Genomic DNA, 14972 nt, shown 5'->3' with positions numbered 1-14972 from the left:
TTTGAGCCCCGTGTCGGGCTCTCTGCTGACAGCTCAGAGCCTGGAGCCCGTTTCGGATTCTGCGTCTTCCTCTCTCACTGCCCCTCCCCCGCTCATGCTCTGTCTCTCTCTCTTTGTCAAAAATTAATAAACATTAAAAAATTTTTTTTTAAAAAGAAAAACACTTCTTTGTGGAGACAGAAGCATTGGGTGCTTAGGTGAGGGAAAATTACTTAAATGGAGGAGAGAAGTTGGTCAAAATGTTATTCTGCAGCTGAGCAAGCAAGGAAATCCATCATCTCTGAAATGTCTAAACTTACGGTTACTAACAGACAATTTTAAGTGAAACTGAGTGCAGAATTCTGTGCCACTAGCTCTTCTTATTAAAAATAGTAGTGCGACGGACATTTTCACATCGTATCCCTCCCTCAAAAGTCATTGAAAGTGAGAAAGAATGCAAAACAGATAGACTATGCCCATCTTCAAAGAAACAGAGGAAATGGCCAAACCCCAAGCCATAAACTATGAAGGATATAAGCCAAATACTGTGAAATCTGAAGGAAAACAACCACAGACACTGACAGTGTCTAATCTTCTTGAACTTCAACAGTAGAAAATAATTTTATACAAGAATCAATGTCATAGTACTAAGAGGCTTACCTAACAGTCTTAGGATGTGGAATCTAAGGATTTCCACCACCAGAAATTGAGGAAGTGTCCCCACGAGCCCCAGTTAGTGCCACAGAATGTCAGAGACAGAGGAGCTGAAAGGGATTCAAATGACATATCCACTGTGTAGGCCCAGTCACCCTAGTGAGGTGGGTGCAGGAGGGAGGGGAGGTGACGATGGCTGGGAGGCAGCCTAGGGGGACCGTGACTTACTGATGTGCCATGGGGCACATCAGCCTCCTGTAATTCCAAAACTTGAGGGTGAGCAGGCTCTCCAGCAAAGGGAATGATCTGATTTAGAGAACAGGTGTCTGACTTCCCACACTCCTATACCCATTCACTAAATATTCAGTCAATAGCTGGCCCTGTTCAAAGAGTAATAGTCCCACAGAACCTGGCACAGCATTTCTCCATAATTATTGGCAAAGGAGAAAGACAAAAAGAAGGAAGAGGAGGAAGAGGAAGAGGAGAGGGAGACAGAGAGGGAGAGGGAGAGGGAGATGACAACAGTGAAAAGATCCTGAAAATCTTTCTTATGGAAAAAGGAGAAAAATTCAGACAAATAAGTGTTCATAGTTTGAGTCATATATAACATGATCTCTAATGGTAAGTCAGAAAGGAAGGAAGGAAGGAAGGAAGGAAGGAAGGAAGGAAGGAAGGAAGGAAGGAAGGGAAAGGCAAGGAGGGAGGGAAGAAGGAAGGAAGGAAGAGAGGGAGGGAGGAAGGAGGATAGAGAAAGGGAGGGAGGGAGGAAAAAAGAAGGAAGGGGAGGGAAGGGAAAGGAAGGGAAGGGAAGGGAAGGGAGAAGGGAAAGGAGGAAGGAAAAAGCAAACAAAGAAGAGATTCTAAAACAAAAGGAAGATTTTTTTTAAGGCAAGTGGGAAGAACTTAGGGAAAAGATGGAAAATAAAAATGTTACAGAGATGAAAAACCTATAGCTGATAGTAATAATTGAAAAGCGATAATTACTGTCTGGAATTACACATCATAAATGCATGCTCTGTCTAGGAAAATGTAATAAAAGCATTGGAAGACATATCCTGGTGAGGTTATTGAACTTTAAGAAAATGAAGTACTTTATGATGATCATAGCAAGAGCGGGACTCAAGTGGGGCGGAACAGGGGGAGTGGGGTGATTTCCATCTGGCAAAACTCGACAGAAGACAGCGATACATCTTCTAAGGGAGAAATAGATGTGATCTGGGATTCTTGTCAAGTTCACCAGATGTATTTTCAAGCAAGTGAGAGATCTCAGGATGGTACTCCCTTGAGACCTTCTTGAGGGGGAGAAAACCACTCACTAAAGATGATATCTGTCCGACAGAGATAAAGATGAACCTGGATGAAGAATTTAGTACTGACAACATTATTTGTCACTGTGAAAAGAGTGGTAAACACACCGAAACCATCTGAGTGAAGAGCTAAGACTAAACAGTGATGGGAAATGTGCTTATGGAACTTTAGGAGGTAGGGGAAAACTTTAAATGTACAGACTTTCATAGCAGGAAGCCATTAAATGTGATCTAGACTGAAAATATTTCATCATCTTAATAACTAAACTCCCAATATTTTTCATAAACTATTTTCTTATTTTAAAATATCTTTTAGGAACTAGTGTCTCTTGTGGTGATGAAACACATGAACCACAGCAATTCCTTTACCTTCGCTTCAATTTTTTTCTATTCAAGTTCAAATCAAGTTAAATTTACAGCTTTGATTAGAACGATATGCGTGGTATAATCTAGTTATTGCCTCTAGTTATGTGCAGTCATATAATCATTCCCGTGTGTATAGAGAAGCATGAGACGTCCAGAATCAGGTATGCCAACTGCTTTTGGCCTAATAGGTTTTAGGGTGATTTCTTTCTCTCTCTTGATTCTATTTTTCTGATTGAGTTAAAAAATACCACATTTGAAAAGAAAGAAAGCCATTTTTGTCTTTGAAAAAAAAAATTCTGGCCACTAAAGGCAGTGAAATATTTCAGCTGCTATTCACAACGACCTCATTTATCCAGAATCTCACTTTCATGTTCAAGGAGTTTCTCTGGAAGCTGGTGTTTTAGCAAAGAAGACATCATCCTGCAAAGAGAAATGGCTCTTGACTATGCCCTGGCCTCCTGTTCTATTAGGTGGAGCAAAGAGCTTGCTCTGTCCTTTACATGTTCCTTTGATTCAGAAAAGGATAACGAGAAAAGAGGCAGAGTCATCACTGCGCTGGGAGAGCAAATAGTTTAGATGGTACAACTTTCAGAAGTGAGTATTTTAAAAGACACTTGCCATGTTAGAGGCCTTACATGCCCGTGCACGTGAGAGATGACAGGAATACAGAGTAGCATATGTCACCGACAAGGCTCCTAAGCGCAGCAGCACGGTCAACAGTCCGTGGTTTGTAGCTAGGCTATCTATGAACCTACCCAGGTATCCTTGGGCAAGTTACATATTATGCTTTTTACCCCTTGGAGTGAAGCTTGTTTCCAAGTATAAGATGAAATTTTAACAAAAGTTTAAATTATATCTGCCAAAAGAATTTAATGCCGAAAAAATATCGTGTAGTTCTAAAAGCACGAGCTTTGGCATTAGGGAAGAGTGGTTCAAATCCCAGATACGCCTGTTATTAGTCATATGAATTTGTCTCCATGGGCCTCAGTTTCCTCATCTGTACAAGAGGGTGAAAATAATGGCACCTACCTGCTAGGGTCATTAGGATAATTAAATGAGATAAAGCATGCAAATCCTAAGCATGGGTCCCAGCACTTAATAAGCACTTACTGCCATTACCAGAAACCAGTCAGAGACCACTGAGGGCTCCAGAGGACTTTCTGCCCTGCATAAACATCATTACTGGAGTACTCATTGAATAGTTGAGGTCTATCAGTTTGTAAGACTTACAAAGCATACTGTCCAGAATCCGGGAAGGAGTATTTTCTCCTCCACCCACCTCTGTCATGGGAAGTTGCCCTGCCCTTGGCAGAATAAGGAAGTTTGAGGAGAGAGCATCAAATCAGTGATGGCAGTATTTTTCAAACCACACAGACGTCAAGACTTGTTGATGGACCATGAAATCAATTTTGAGGGATATAACTAGCATTATTTTTAATAGAAGGGACTGGAATGGCGTGAACAGGATTGGAGTGGAAAATAACGGAATTCATGGCATGTAGTCAAGTTTAAATATTATCTTATAAAACCTTTGTTTTTAGTATGTTAAATATATGTATGTTTATGGGAGCCGGGTCCCAGTGTAAAAAAATTTTTTTAAATATTTCTTTATTTATTTTCAGAAAGCGAGAGAGAGAGAAAGAGTGTGCACCTGCAGGGGAGGGGCAGAGGGAGAGGGAGAGAGAGAATCCCAAGCAGGCTCTGCGCTGTCAGCACAGGGCCGGACGCAGGACACAATCCCATGAACTGTCAGATCATGACCTGAGCTGAAATCAAGAGTCAGATGTTTAACCAACTGAGCCACCCAGGTGCCCCATAAAACAGATTTTTTTTTGTGGCTCACAGCCACAAAAAGTTTTGAAACCCCTTAGGCAATGGTAACCACTTGATGGAGAAGTTGGTCAACAGGATCTTACCTGTATTTCTAGTGCCTTCTGGAATGTATGGTACTTTATGAAACAGGAGACATTTGCTTTCACGAATCTGTTGCCATATTCTGAAAAGAGAGGCTACCCTTAAACTTTGTCAACACATAATAAAGTTGACATTTCCTTGTTCTCAAGACATACTCTTGTCTTGACTTCTGTGATCTCTCTTTCTCCTTCTGCCTCTTTAGCTGCTATTTCCAACTGTACTTTGTATCCAACCCTTAAACCCTGATGAGCCTGGAATTTTATCCTAGGCTTTGCTTTGTCTCCATGATAATTTCATTCGCGCCTGTGCCTTCAGTGAGCGGTTTTGTGCCATTGGTTTCAAAATCACTGCCTCCCACTCCCACCCCTTTGCTGAGCCCCAGGGCCTACTGGGCATCTGCATCTGGATGGCTTTCACATACCTGAAGTTCAACATGGCAGAAACACAACTTGTTACCTTTCCTTCCTCCCATCCGTCCTCCACATTTCCCAAACCCATTCTTTGGCATTGCTTATCTTGGCAAACATGACCACTGTCCCACACAGAAAAGAAACATCATCCTGAACATCGTTATCTCCCTCATCTCTCACCTGCTCACCTCAATTACCAAGTCTTGGCTCCCAACATTTCTTCCTTTTCTCCTGTCATTTCTTCTGCCACCACTCTCCTTGTCCAAGCCACCTACATCTTCCACCTGGACCACTGCAGTATCCTCTCAGCTGCTCCCCACGCTGCCACTCCTAACCCACTGCATTCTCCATGCTACACCAGCTAGCTTTCTAGAACCCCAACACACCTGCATTAATCCCTTCATTGCCTCCCATGCAACCCGGTCTCTCTCACTGGCTCATCCGGCGTCACTTAATCTCTCTATCCCTCAGTCTCCCCCACCTGAAAAGTTCTAAAAGTATTTCCCCCTCCCTCCTTGCTATGGGTTTTGTGTTTTCAACAAAGGAAAGGAGAAATAATATAAACAGCCTAGTCACTGTCGTCATCATCACTGTGATTACTGTGGCATACACTTCTACCTAGTGAATTTTCCCTAGAACCCTTGATAGCAAGTAGATTTTTAAGTTTTATGAGAATGTCAAGGTAATTTTTCTTCCAAGAAAAAAAAATGACTAATTTTTCTTAAAACAACCCATCAAATTGACCTTTGTAGGCATGGCGGACTAAAGACTTACGTGGATAATTACTAGAAGAATTGATCACACAATACGTAGAATTTTTACTGTAGCCCAAGAATAATAATAAAATACATGCTTTCAAAATGTATGATCCACATTATAATTCACAGAAAAGAAAGGTGTTTGCAGAAACTCTGACTCATGTTCCTGACAGCTCATGAAAAAAATTGCCAGCAGCAAATGTGGATTCCTTTTTATCTCAATGACAGGCACATTTGTTGTTCTGCAGAGAAGGCCTTAACTTCCATTCAGTTTTGCATAAGGACTGTTTTTTTTTTCTCTATTGTAAAGCACAGAGGGCACCTCGTTATTAATTCAGTTTCTTTCTCAGCAGATATGGGCAAAAAAAATGGCTGAATAAATCCGAATGTAGAAATATCAATAGGACCTGCTGTGATCTCTCTGTGGAAACTTCCGATTATGAACATCAATATTATGCCAAAGTTAAGGCCATTTGGGAAACGAATTGTTCCAAATGGGCAGAAACCGGACGATTCTATCCATTCTTAGAGAGTAAGTAACACAATTGTCTATAAACAAGGATAATATCCAGTTCATCTGACCGTCGAGTATACAGTCTTGGACTCGTGGACAGCCTCGCCCGAGACCAGTGCTCTGCATGGCTCTGTTCTCATTCTGTCCCTCAGCTCCAAGAATGACCAGCCCAAGGGGCTTCATCTCACTGGATCGCAGTTTCATCTGTAGAATGAGAAGCTTGGTTGAGTCATCACTAGGATCTCTCCCAGGTCCAAAATTAACACTAGATGCCAATATTATCCAAGTTCAATTTTGTTTGGTTATTTAGTGGGGACTATGAAATTTGAGGAACTGACAGATTTTTTTTAATTGCTGTGGGTTTATAAACCATGGCGTTAAGTCCACAAGATTGATTCAAGGTGCTCTGATTGCCAAACTAAGTCTCTTTTTGTTAGATACTTGGTAGTGTGATGGTGTAATTTGTAGGTGTAACTCGGAATTAAGGCAGCATCATCCTGATATTTGCTTTTTAAATTTTCCCATCTCCTATTCTGTTACTGACTCAGGTGTAGAGGACCCACTCAGAGCTGACATCATGAAATTTATAAGTGCTCCTCGAGTCCTGGGGCCAGAGCCCATCCTCTGGTGTCCTTCTAGATCAGAAGTCAGCAAACTATGAGGGCAAATGAAGCACTACCACCTCTCCAGTTTTCTACAGACCAAGAGCTTAGAATGATTTTTACATTTATATAAGTAATAATTGCAACAAAGATCACATGGCTTGTAAAGCCTAAAACATTTCCTGTATGGACCTTTGTGGTAAAAGTTTGAGAATCTCTGTTATAGGTCATTCCAATCACATCTTCAAAGGTCTTTTTTTAAGTTTATTTATTTATTTTGAGAGAGAAAGAGAGAGAGAGGAGAGAGAATGGGTGGGGGAGGGGCAGAGGGAGAGGGAGAGAGAGAATCCCAAGCAGGCTCCCCGCTGTCAGTGCTGAGCCTGATACAGGGCTCTGTCTCACAAACTATGAGATCGTGACCTGAGCCAAAATCAAGACATCAACTGACTGAGCCCCCCAGGTGCTTCTTCAGAGGTCTTTTAATAGTGGTTCATTCCTCCATGTCTGATTTTCACCACTTACAGTTCATATTAATGCAATTTATCACCAACTTTTCATTTGATGTCATAGGAGTGCCATAAACACTTTTAATTCTATTTTCCATCTGTTTACCCATGTGACTAGGAACTAGGTAAATACAACACTTGAATGTTCTGTTTTACTATTGTGTCAGGGTGTGTGAAAGGATCGTTTCAAGATGTAGCGTAACTTGGGCCCACCTTAGAGCATTCTGAGGCATCTCAACTAAGAGGTGGGCTGTAGGGCTTTCATCCCCGTAGGATTATATTGTAGTTTTATCCACAGTGATTTCTACCTCTGAACATGATCATTCCCTCTCCCCTCCCCTTTAAGCACAAATCGGCCCACCAGAAGTTGCTTTATCTACAGATGAGAAATCCATTTCTATTGTTCTGACGGCTCCAGAGAAGTGGAAGAGAAATCCAGAGGAAAGTTCTATTTCCATGCAACAGATTTACTCTAACCTGAAGTACAACGTGTCCGTATATAATGCTAAGTCTAATAGAACGGTAAGCCTGGAATGGGGACATATCATCGGCATTACTTTTTGCAGCTAGTGCTGGAACAGGCAGCCTGACGCATGTGAACCTGAGAAGATACGATATTCAAAAGAGATGCCATACAAGAAGCAGTTGAAGCCAATACGTAGAAAACTCGAGAACTTCCTTCAGGTTTCCCTTACAGAGTCTCTGTTAATGGGATCTGATGTTGCTATTAGATGGAGAACCACTGTCCACGTCACTTTGATGGAGAGCTTTTACTTGCATAACATCTGTCGGTCACATTCCACGCAGGAAAAAAGATGTCAGCAAGAACATGGGACAAGGCAGATTAAGAAATCCATCCATGTGTTATTATTTAGAATTGTTCCCAGAATGGGTCCATTTCCTGATCATGCTCTGCCGAGCTCAAGGAAAGGGATGTTTTCAAACTGTTGCGGAAGAAAAGCTTGTAGTGATTACAAAGGATTTAGGGGTATCTTAGCGTTTTATTTCCTTCTAGAGCTATCTGCCTGGGATGGTGCTGGGATTCTGTGGCACTAACTGCTGTTTGCAATCCTCTGCCCTAGTGGTCCCAGTGTGTGACCAACCGCACGCTGGTGCTCAGCTGGCTGGAGCCAGACACCCTGTACTGCGTGCGTGTGGAGACCTTTGTCCCAGGGCCCCCTCGCCTTGCTCAGCCTTCTGAGAAGCAGTGTGTCCGTACTCAGAAAGGTAAGCTTAAAAAAGTCTCAGCTGGTCTGCGAAGGAGATCTGATCAAAGTCGAAGGATGGCAGTTCTAAACAAGATTTTGACAAACCCATGTCTACCAGAAACAAGTTGAGGCAGAGGCAGAAACAACCATCACCAGAAATGCGTGGAGCAGCCTGGAATTGAAACTTGGCCATTGAACTTGGCCAACGTGAAGGGTGTGTTTGCTCCCCCTGGGGAACTGTCAGCACCCGTCCCTTGGTGTCCAATGCCAACAAGCCTCTTCCGTGGGAAAATAACAATTGAGAATTTTTACGCACGTCTATTCTTTTTTAATTGTAATCACTTTTGTCAATAGAAGTTCTGTGGTCTTCAACATCAAATTGCACTGCTAGAAACAAAACATTATCCTAGAAACACTTGAAGACAGCAGTTGTTGCTCTCCCTGGGGAATGCAGATGACAGGCTCTGCAAGTTGTATTCAGATGTCACTCACTGGCTGCAGGAGGGTCTGGGGTCAGCAGATCAGCAGTTACTCCCCCGCCATCGCCTCTCTCTCCTTCCTCTTGTCTTCTCCTCCTGTTTTCTGCACTTGCCTGAAGATTCTCATTCCCCTTAGGAGACACAGAGTTCAGAGCGTGGTGTTTGTCTACTTCTTCCTCCCCACAGTTGTGAGGAGCTTGAACTCAAAGCCTGAACGTTGAAAATAAACCCTCAAGTTTACCCTCATCGAATGGCTCTTCACCCATTATTCTTCCATTTCCTCCTTCCAAACATGCTGGCCTACGCCAAGTGCCACACCTCTTCCCCCAACCCGGTCCCATCGCCAGCTCTGGGATCACAATGGTGACAGGAGCCCTGCTTCCATCCTCCCTCCCACCGCCCGCATTGCAAGATGAAACTGTCCCAAGGAATAAAAAGGGGATTTTGTGAGTACGTATCAAAAGTGAAAGGCTTTATTTTTGAATCTCTATCCTTACCATACCTTCCCCTTTAAAATGAAGGGGGCTCTGCCGTGTGGCCAATAAAACAGAAATGCTAAGCAAGCAAAAGGCAAAACAAAGCAGATTGAAGAGATCATCTTTGTATTTGGAAAAAGCGCTCCGTTTACGAAGAGCTTGATCAGTGGCCAGGAGGTAGGGATGCATTTCCAGTGGAGATCGTTTGAGCACCTGGCAGATTGAGAGCAGCTCCAAGTACAGGTTCAATTAAATCCTTCCCGGGAACAGGTGGAACCACCTGTCTCACTAGTCTGAGAAAGGTCACAAAATAAGGAGGCATCATTTCAGGTTCCGACCTTTCCATGGTATCCCAGCCATACTACCTCTTTGGGGACTGTTCTTTGAAAAATATTTCTGCTCTCCACAGTCCCCCAATCCCTAAAATATAGACACATTTTATTAGTTTTTTTGTGGCGAACATGTGCTGTTACATACTAAGTGCCATCCATCAATGTCGTCATGGCGGTTTTCAATTAGGGCAAGTTCAGTCCCGAGACCAGAGGTGGTATTAAGAGGGCTAGACTGAATTGTAGTCTGATGTAGGGGCAGGTAACGCTTGGCTACCTGAACATCTGCGCTGTGCTGTTGGCACCTTTCTATGTGGAACCTGAGGACAGATGTGCTTGTCAGGAATTGTTTGGGGTGGAAGAGCCTGCATTTGGACACCTGGTCCTGGACTTTTCCCACTGGCTATTGTCAACCACCCTCATTGTCCATGACACTTCTATTTCCAATCTTTAACTAGGTATTTAACTGGATTGTGACTTTGCTACTTTGTCTCAGGCTTAGGCATCAAGAGTATCCAAACATCTGTATAGATTAGAGAGCTCCTATGACACTCTGATTTTATTAATCAGAACCCATCTCTCTTTCTCTCTCATATATATATATATATATATATATATATATATATATACATATATGGAGACATTTACTTTAGGGAGTTGGCTCACATGATTGTAGAGGCAGATAAGCTCAAAATATGTTGGGCAATCCAGCAGGCTGGATAGCCAAGAAAGAGTTGATGTTATACTTCTTGTCTGAAGGTAATCTGCTGAAAGAATTCTCTCTTTCTTGAGGTGGTCACTACTTTTTCTATTAAAGCCTTCAACTGATTGGATAAGGCCCACCCACATTATAAAGATTGCATCTTTACATTAATCTGCTTTACTCAAGTCTATTAATTTAAATGCTAATATCACCTAAAAATGCCTTCACAGAAACATCTAGAATATCTCACCAAAGAGCTGGGTACCATGGATTAGCCAAATGGGGACAGAAAAATATCCATCACAACTTCTAGTATTCTACAGGAGTGCAACAAATATAAGTGAGTCACAATAAGCCCTATTCACAACTATATAGTCTGATTGATGGTGGGCCAGGACTGCTTTCTCAAAAGCTATTCACCAGGTCTTTCCAGTCCCCTATGGACTTTCATCCATCATGAACCGACAGTGCAACAGGACCTGGAAAGGAGTAACTGCCCATCCTCACACACAGCAGCTCAGCCACCTCCCTACACACATCCCAAGCTCCCTACCCAGAAAGTCTAGCCAACCCACTCGAGGATGGTTCTATTAATAACACACAAGATGATGCCATACATTCCTGTCTTCTGCTGAGTCTATGGAAAAGATTGAGTCCAATGAGTACATGGAAAAGTGGGGCAGCTTAATGGGATCCTATCAAGAGGGTTTTGTGGGTTGGCTTAAAGTGTATGAGTTGTCTGAATGTTAGACACACTTAGCTTCAGATATATAAGACCCAGCATCAATCTCATAGCCAGACATAAAATGTTGGAATGTCTGCTGATGGGGTTGTTAAGGCATCCGTAAGTCCAGATGATTCCCTAAGACCAGCTATTGTCAAAGAGTAAGAATTCTGAAACCCCTTATCACGTTTAGTTCAAGCTTCTCAATTAATAAATAAGACTGAATTCCTAAGTGTAAGTAACCGGCCCAAAGCCTCATGACATTGCCAATGTTTTCCCACCATACCGCATCACAACTCTCTATCCCTCTTCTTTTTTTTACAGATCAAACATCAGCATTGAAGGTTAAAATCATCTTCTGGTATGTTTTGCCCATATCTGTTGCCGTGTTTATTTTTTCTGTGATGGGCTACTCCATGTACAGATATATCCATGTTGGCAAAGAGAAACACCCAGCAAATTTGGTGAGTGCTCAGTGTGGCAGGAGTCATTATAACCACTCACTTTCAGCAGAGTAGAAAATGAGGCTCTAGAACAGACACATTTCTTTGATAAGCAGGGTGAGTTTAAAGAGTTAATTAATTAAAAAAGAAACACTTTGGCACTAGGTTAACTCACTAACATAACGAAAGAGAAAGATTCCTCAGCTTTGACAAAGATTTTAGGTTTAATGAGCAGATTAGACCAGGTCTTGAGGCACACAAATAAATTAAGTCATGATCTATGCCCTTCCAGACGTTCAAGTTCAGTTGAGGACTCGAATTTCAAAATGATATGTGAAGGTTAAGATGAAAGCAGGCACTGAGGACTCTGGGGACACAGGCAGGGCACTGAACCCCACATTGGGGTCCAGGAGAAGCTTTATGCCCTGCCTTGGTTATGAAAGGGGAGTAAGAGGGCACCTACTGCTGGCAGAGAAACCAGCAGGGACCAAGGTGAGCAGATGTTTGGAAAACCACATGATCTTGCTGAACCATACGGTTGCTGATGAGGAGCTACAGAAGTGAAAGTGGAGAGGGGGTGTTAGGGCCAGGGGACAGGAGAATCGGGATGTTATTCTAAGGGGCTTAGACAGATTTTACATTCTGTTGGCAAGGAGAAATCTCTGTGGGGTTTTGAGTAGGAAGCTTCATGGTCAATATCGGGTTTTAGACCCAACTGGATGGTGGGTCTCAGACAGCTTTGGAGGGAGTAAGACTAGAAACAAGAAGAGCAGCTAGGAGACTGTGGCAGTTGTCCAGGGGAGCCAAGGGGAGAGTCTAAAAGAGGAGAGTGGGGGGCGCCTGGGTGGCGCAGTCGGTTAAGCGTCCGACTTCAGCCAGGTCACGATCTCGCGGTCCGTGAGTTCGAGCCCCGCGTCAGGCTCTGGGCTGATGGCTCGGAGCCTGGAGCCTGTTTCCGATTCTGTGTCTCCCTCTCTCTCTGCCCCTCCCCCATTCATGCTCTGTCTCTCTCTGTCCCAAAAATAAATAAACGTTGAAAAAAAAATTTTTTTTTAAATAAAAAATAAAAAAATAAAAGAGGAGAGTGGGATGTAGGGCCAGAGACAGGCATGGAGTAGAAAACATAGGAGGAAAATGGCCAGGACAATCATTCACAGCAAGGAGAGCAAGAAAATAGAAGAAGAAGGAGTAAACCTTATGCTTCTGGACTGCGCACTGAAGGGTTCTGAAGGGCTGGGCATATTTCAATGATAAAATGGGTTCTTTGCCTGTTGTTAACACATATGTTCACATATGCACAATGCATCCATGTACGCAATGCAAGCTGTTAGTTTGGCATTTAAACGTTTCTATTATTCTGCCTGCTTTTAGGCTTTAGAGTTAGCTTCCTAATGGCACAGGGAGACCTTTCCTGGGAGGAAAATTCATAAGAGAATTGATCACAAGTGGCTTTCTGGAACCAAAATTTTGTAAAGGAATGAGGCTGAATGTCGTATTTTGTCTTTTTTTTTTTTTTAAGAGAGAGAGAGAGAGCACGTGCGCTTGCATTCAAGCGAGTCGGGGAAGGGCAGAGGGAGAGAGTTGGGGGGACCTTAAGCAGGCTCCAAGCTCAGTGCAGAGCCCAACATGGGGCTCAATCCCACAACCCTGGGATCATGACCTGAGCCGAAATCAAGAGCTGGACGCTCAACCCACTGAGCCACCCAGGCGCCCCTGAATGTCATATTTTGTAGTGTTGAATGGAATCACTTCATGGGGTGGACAGTGAGGATTGTCACATAATTCATGACTTGCCATCTAAACAGTCACCTTCCACATAGCCCCAGCACAATTTTAATCTCAAACCAGTTTCCCTGACACGATTTAGAGCTTCTCTATCTGCCATAAACAGGCAGATGAATTTCCCTTTTTGGCCTCATTATACTGTGATTAGAGTGGTATCCGGGGAATGAGTAAAACCATCCCTACTCATGTGCGTATTTCTTTTTTTACATGCAGTTTTCATGCCCGCCCACATCTCATGTCCGGAGTATATCCAACACAGGGCTGGTAACCTGGGGAACCATAGCTAACTAAGAAATACGTCATCACCCATATTTAACAAAGCACTTTCAAAACTAGCTCACTTGGTCCTCACCACTTCTCACGTGGCAGAAATCCAGATTTTACAGAATTAACAACTGAGACTCAAGAAATTAAATAATTCCCCTGAACTCCCTCAGCCAGGGAGGGAAGGGCACTGTCTCACCCTGATCCTTGGGTCAGATAAACACTCACCCAGGGAACCACTTTTCACTTCCAATGCCTTTTTCGTGTCTTGGGTCTCTTGCCTCCATGAATGAGGCTTTCTGTTTATTCCAAGAATAACTTTCACTTCCATGAGTGGGTAAGAATAGGTCTTTAAAACTATCTGATGACAGTATAAGTTCTACTTAACAGCTGTTTTTCATGTCTTTCTCAAGTGAAAAGGTGAAAACCATTCTCTTCTCTCTTTATAGATTTTGATTTATGGAAATGAATTTGACAAAAGATTCTTTGTACCTGCTGAAAAAATTGTGATTAATTTTATCACCCTCAATATTTTGGAGGATTCTAAAATTTCTCATAAGGATATGAGACACATAGTGGAAAAAAGCGACGACGGGTCGGACGGGGATGAGCCCGGCGGGGACCAGCGGCCGCGTCAGGCGGAAATGGAGGTGAAACACTTAGGGTATGCTTCACATCTGGTGGACATTTCCTGTGACTCTGGGGAAAGCACCCAGGGCACTTCCCTAACCCAGCAAGGGTCACCAGGCAGAGCAATACCCACCGAGAAGGCAGTTGTTGAATACGAATATGATGTCAGAGCTGCAGACGTTTGTGTGGGGCCTGGCGGCCCTGAGCTCAATTTGCAGGAGAAGGTGTCCCTACAAGGAACGTTCTTTGAGCAACAGGCTGCTTTGGCAGACGTGAGCCCCCAGGCACCACTGTATTCGTATGCCCCTCAGCTCCGACACCTGGACCAGTTGCTGCAGGAGCACGTGGGCACAGAAGAGGAGCGAGAGGAAGAGCCGTCGACCACACTGGTGGATTGGGACCCTCGGACCGGCAGGCTGTGCATACCGTCCTTCCCTAGCTTTGAACATGGCTCAGAGGGAGACAAGCAGCCTGAGTCCAAGGAGTTCGTGGAGGAGGGCCTTTTGTCTAGACTGTATGAGGAGCAGGCTCCAGACAAGCCGTCGGAAGACAACGAAACCGACCTCCTGAAATTTATGGAGGAATGGGGACTCTATGTGCAGATGGAAGACTGACACCCAAACTTCCCTTTGCCACACCCCTACTGTTACAAGGCACATGGGTGCAAACGTATAAGGGACTGAAAAATAAAGTATGCGGGATAAAAGAAATGTGACTCAGATTTGTCAGTGAGAAGTACTTATTTCTTCTCTGCTCTCACAGGACTGGTTTCATCCTGCCTCATAAGGGAGTTGGGTCATGCATGGGGGTCTCTTATAGATATGGGGGGGGGGGGAGCCGGTATCTGGAATGCACTGGCCGGCTCATTTTTTGTGTGCATTCAAAAATGTTTGCCAAATCGGATAAAGAATTCCTGCAGGT

At 43.4% G+C, this 14972-nt stretch overlaps 1 protein-coding gene across 5 annotated transcripts in view; it reads left to right on the top strand.

Annotated features, from left to right (window-relative positions):
* IL20RA (interleukin 20 receptor subunit alpha) overlaps positions 1 to 14766 on the top strand; it is a 35557-nt gene extending 20791 nt beyond the window's left edge. For 3 of the 5 annotated variants that reach the window (XM_023254437.2, XM_019831286.3, XM_006932047.5), the window contains exons 3-7: positions 5742 to 5920; positions 7357 to 7532; positions 8093 to 8237; positions 11254 to 11393; positions 13871 to 14766. In XM_023254437.2, the coding sequence (XP_023110205.2) occupies positions 5742 to 5920; positions 7357 to 7532; positions 8093 to 8237; positions 11254 to 11393; positions 13871 to 14665 (1435 nt within the window). In that variant the 3' untranslated portion in view covers positions 14666 to 14766. Of the gene's footprint in view, positions 1 to 1972; positions 2116 to 5741; positions 5921 to 7356; positions 7533 to 8092; positions 8238 to 11253; positions 11394 to 13870 lie in introns of all 5 variants that reach the window. The other 2 variants (XM_019831287.3, XM_023254438.2) reach the window with 2 other exon arrangements.
* Positions 14767 to 14972: the final 206 nt, after the last annotated feature.

Source organism: Felis catus, chromosome B2 (assembly GCF_018350175.1).
Source record: "Felis catus isolate Fca126 chromosome B2, F.catus_Fca126_mat1.0, whole genome shotgun sequence".
Lineage (NCBI taxonomy): Eukaryota > Metazoa > Chordata > Mammalia > Carnivora > Felidae > Felis > Felis catus.
The sequence above is the reverse complement of the archived record's forward strand: the minus strand, read 5'-3'. Positions and strand labels throughout refer to the sequence as shown.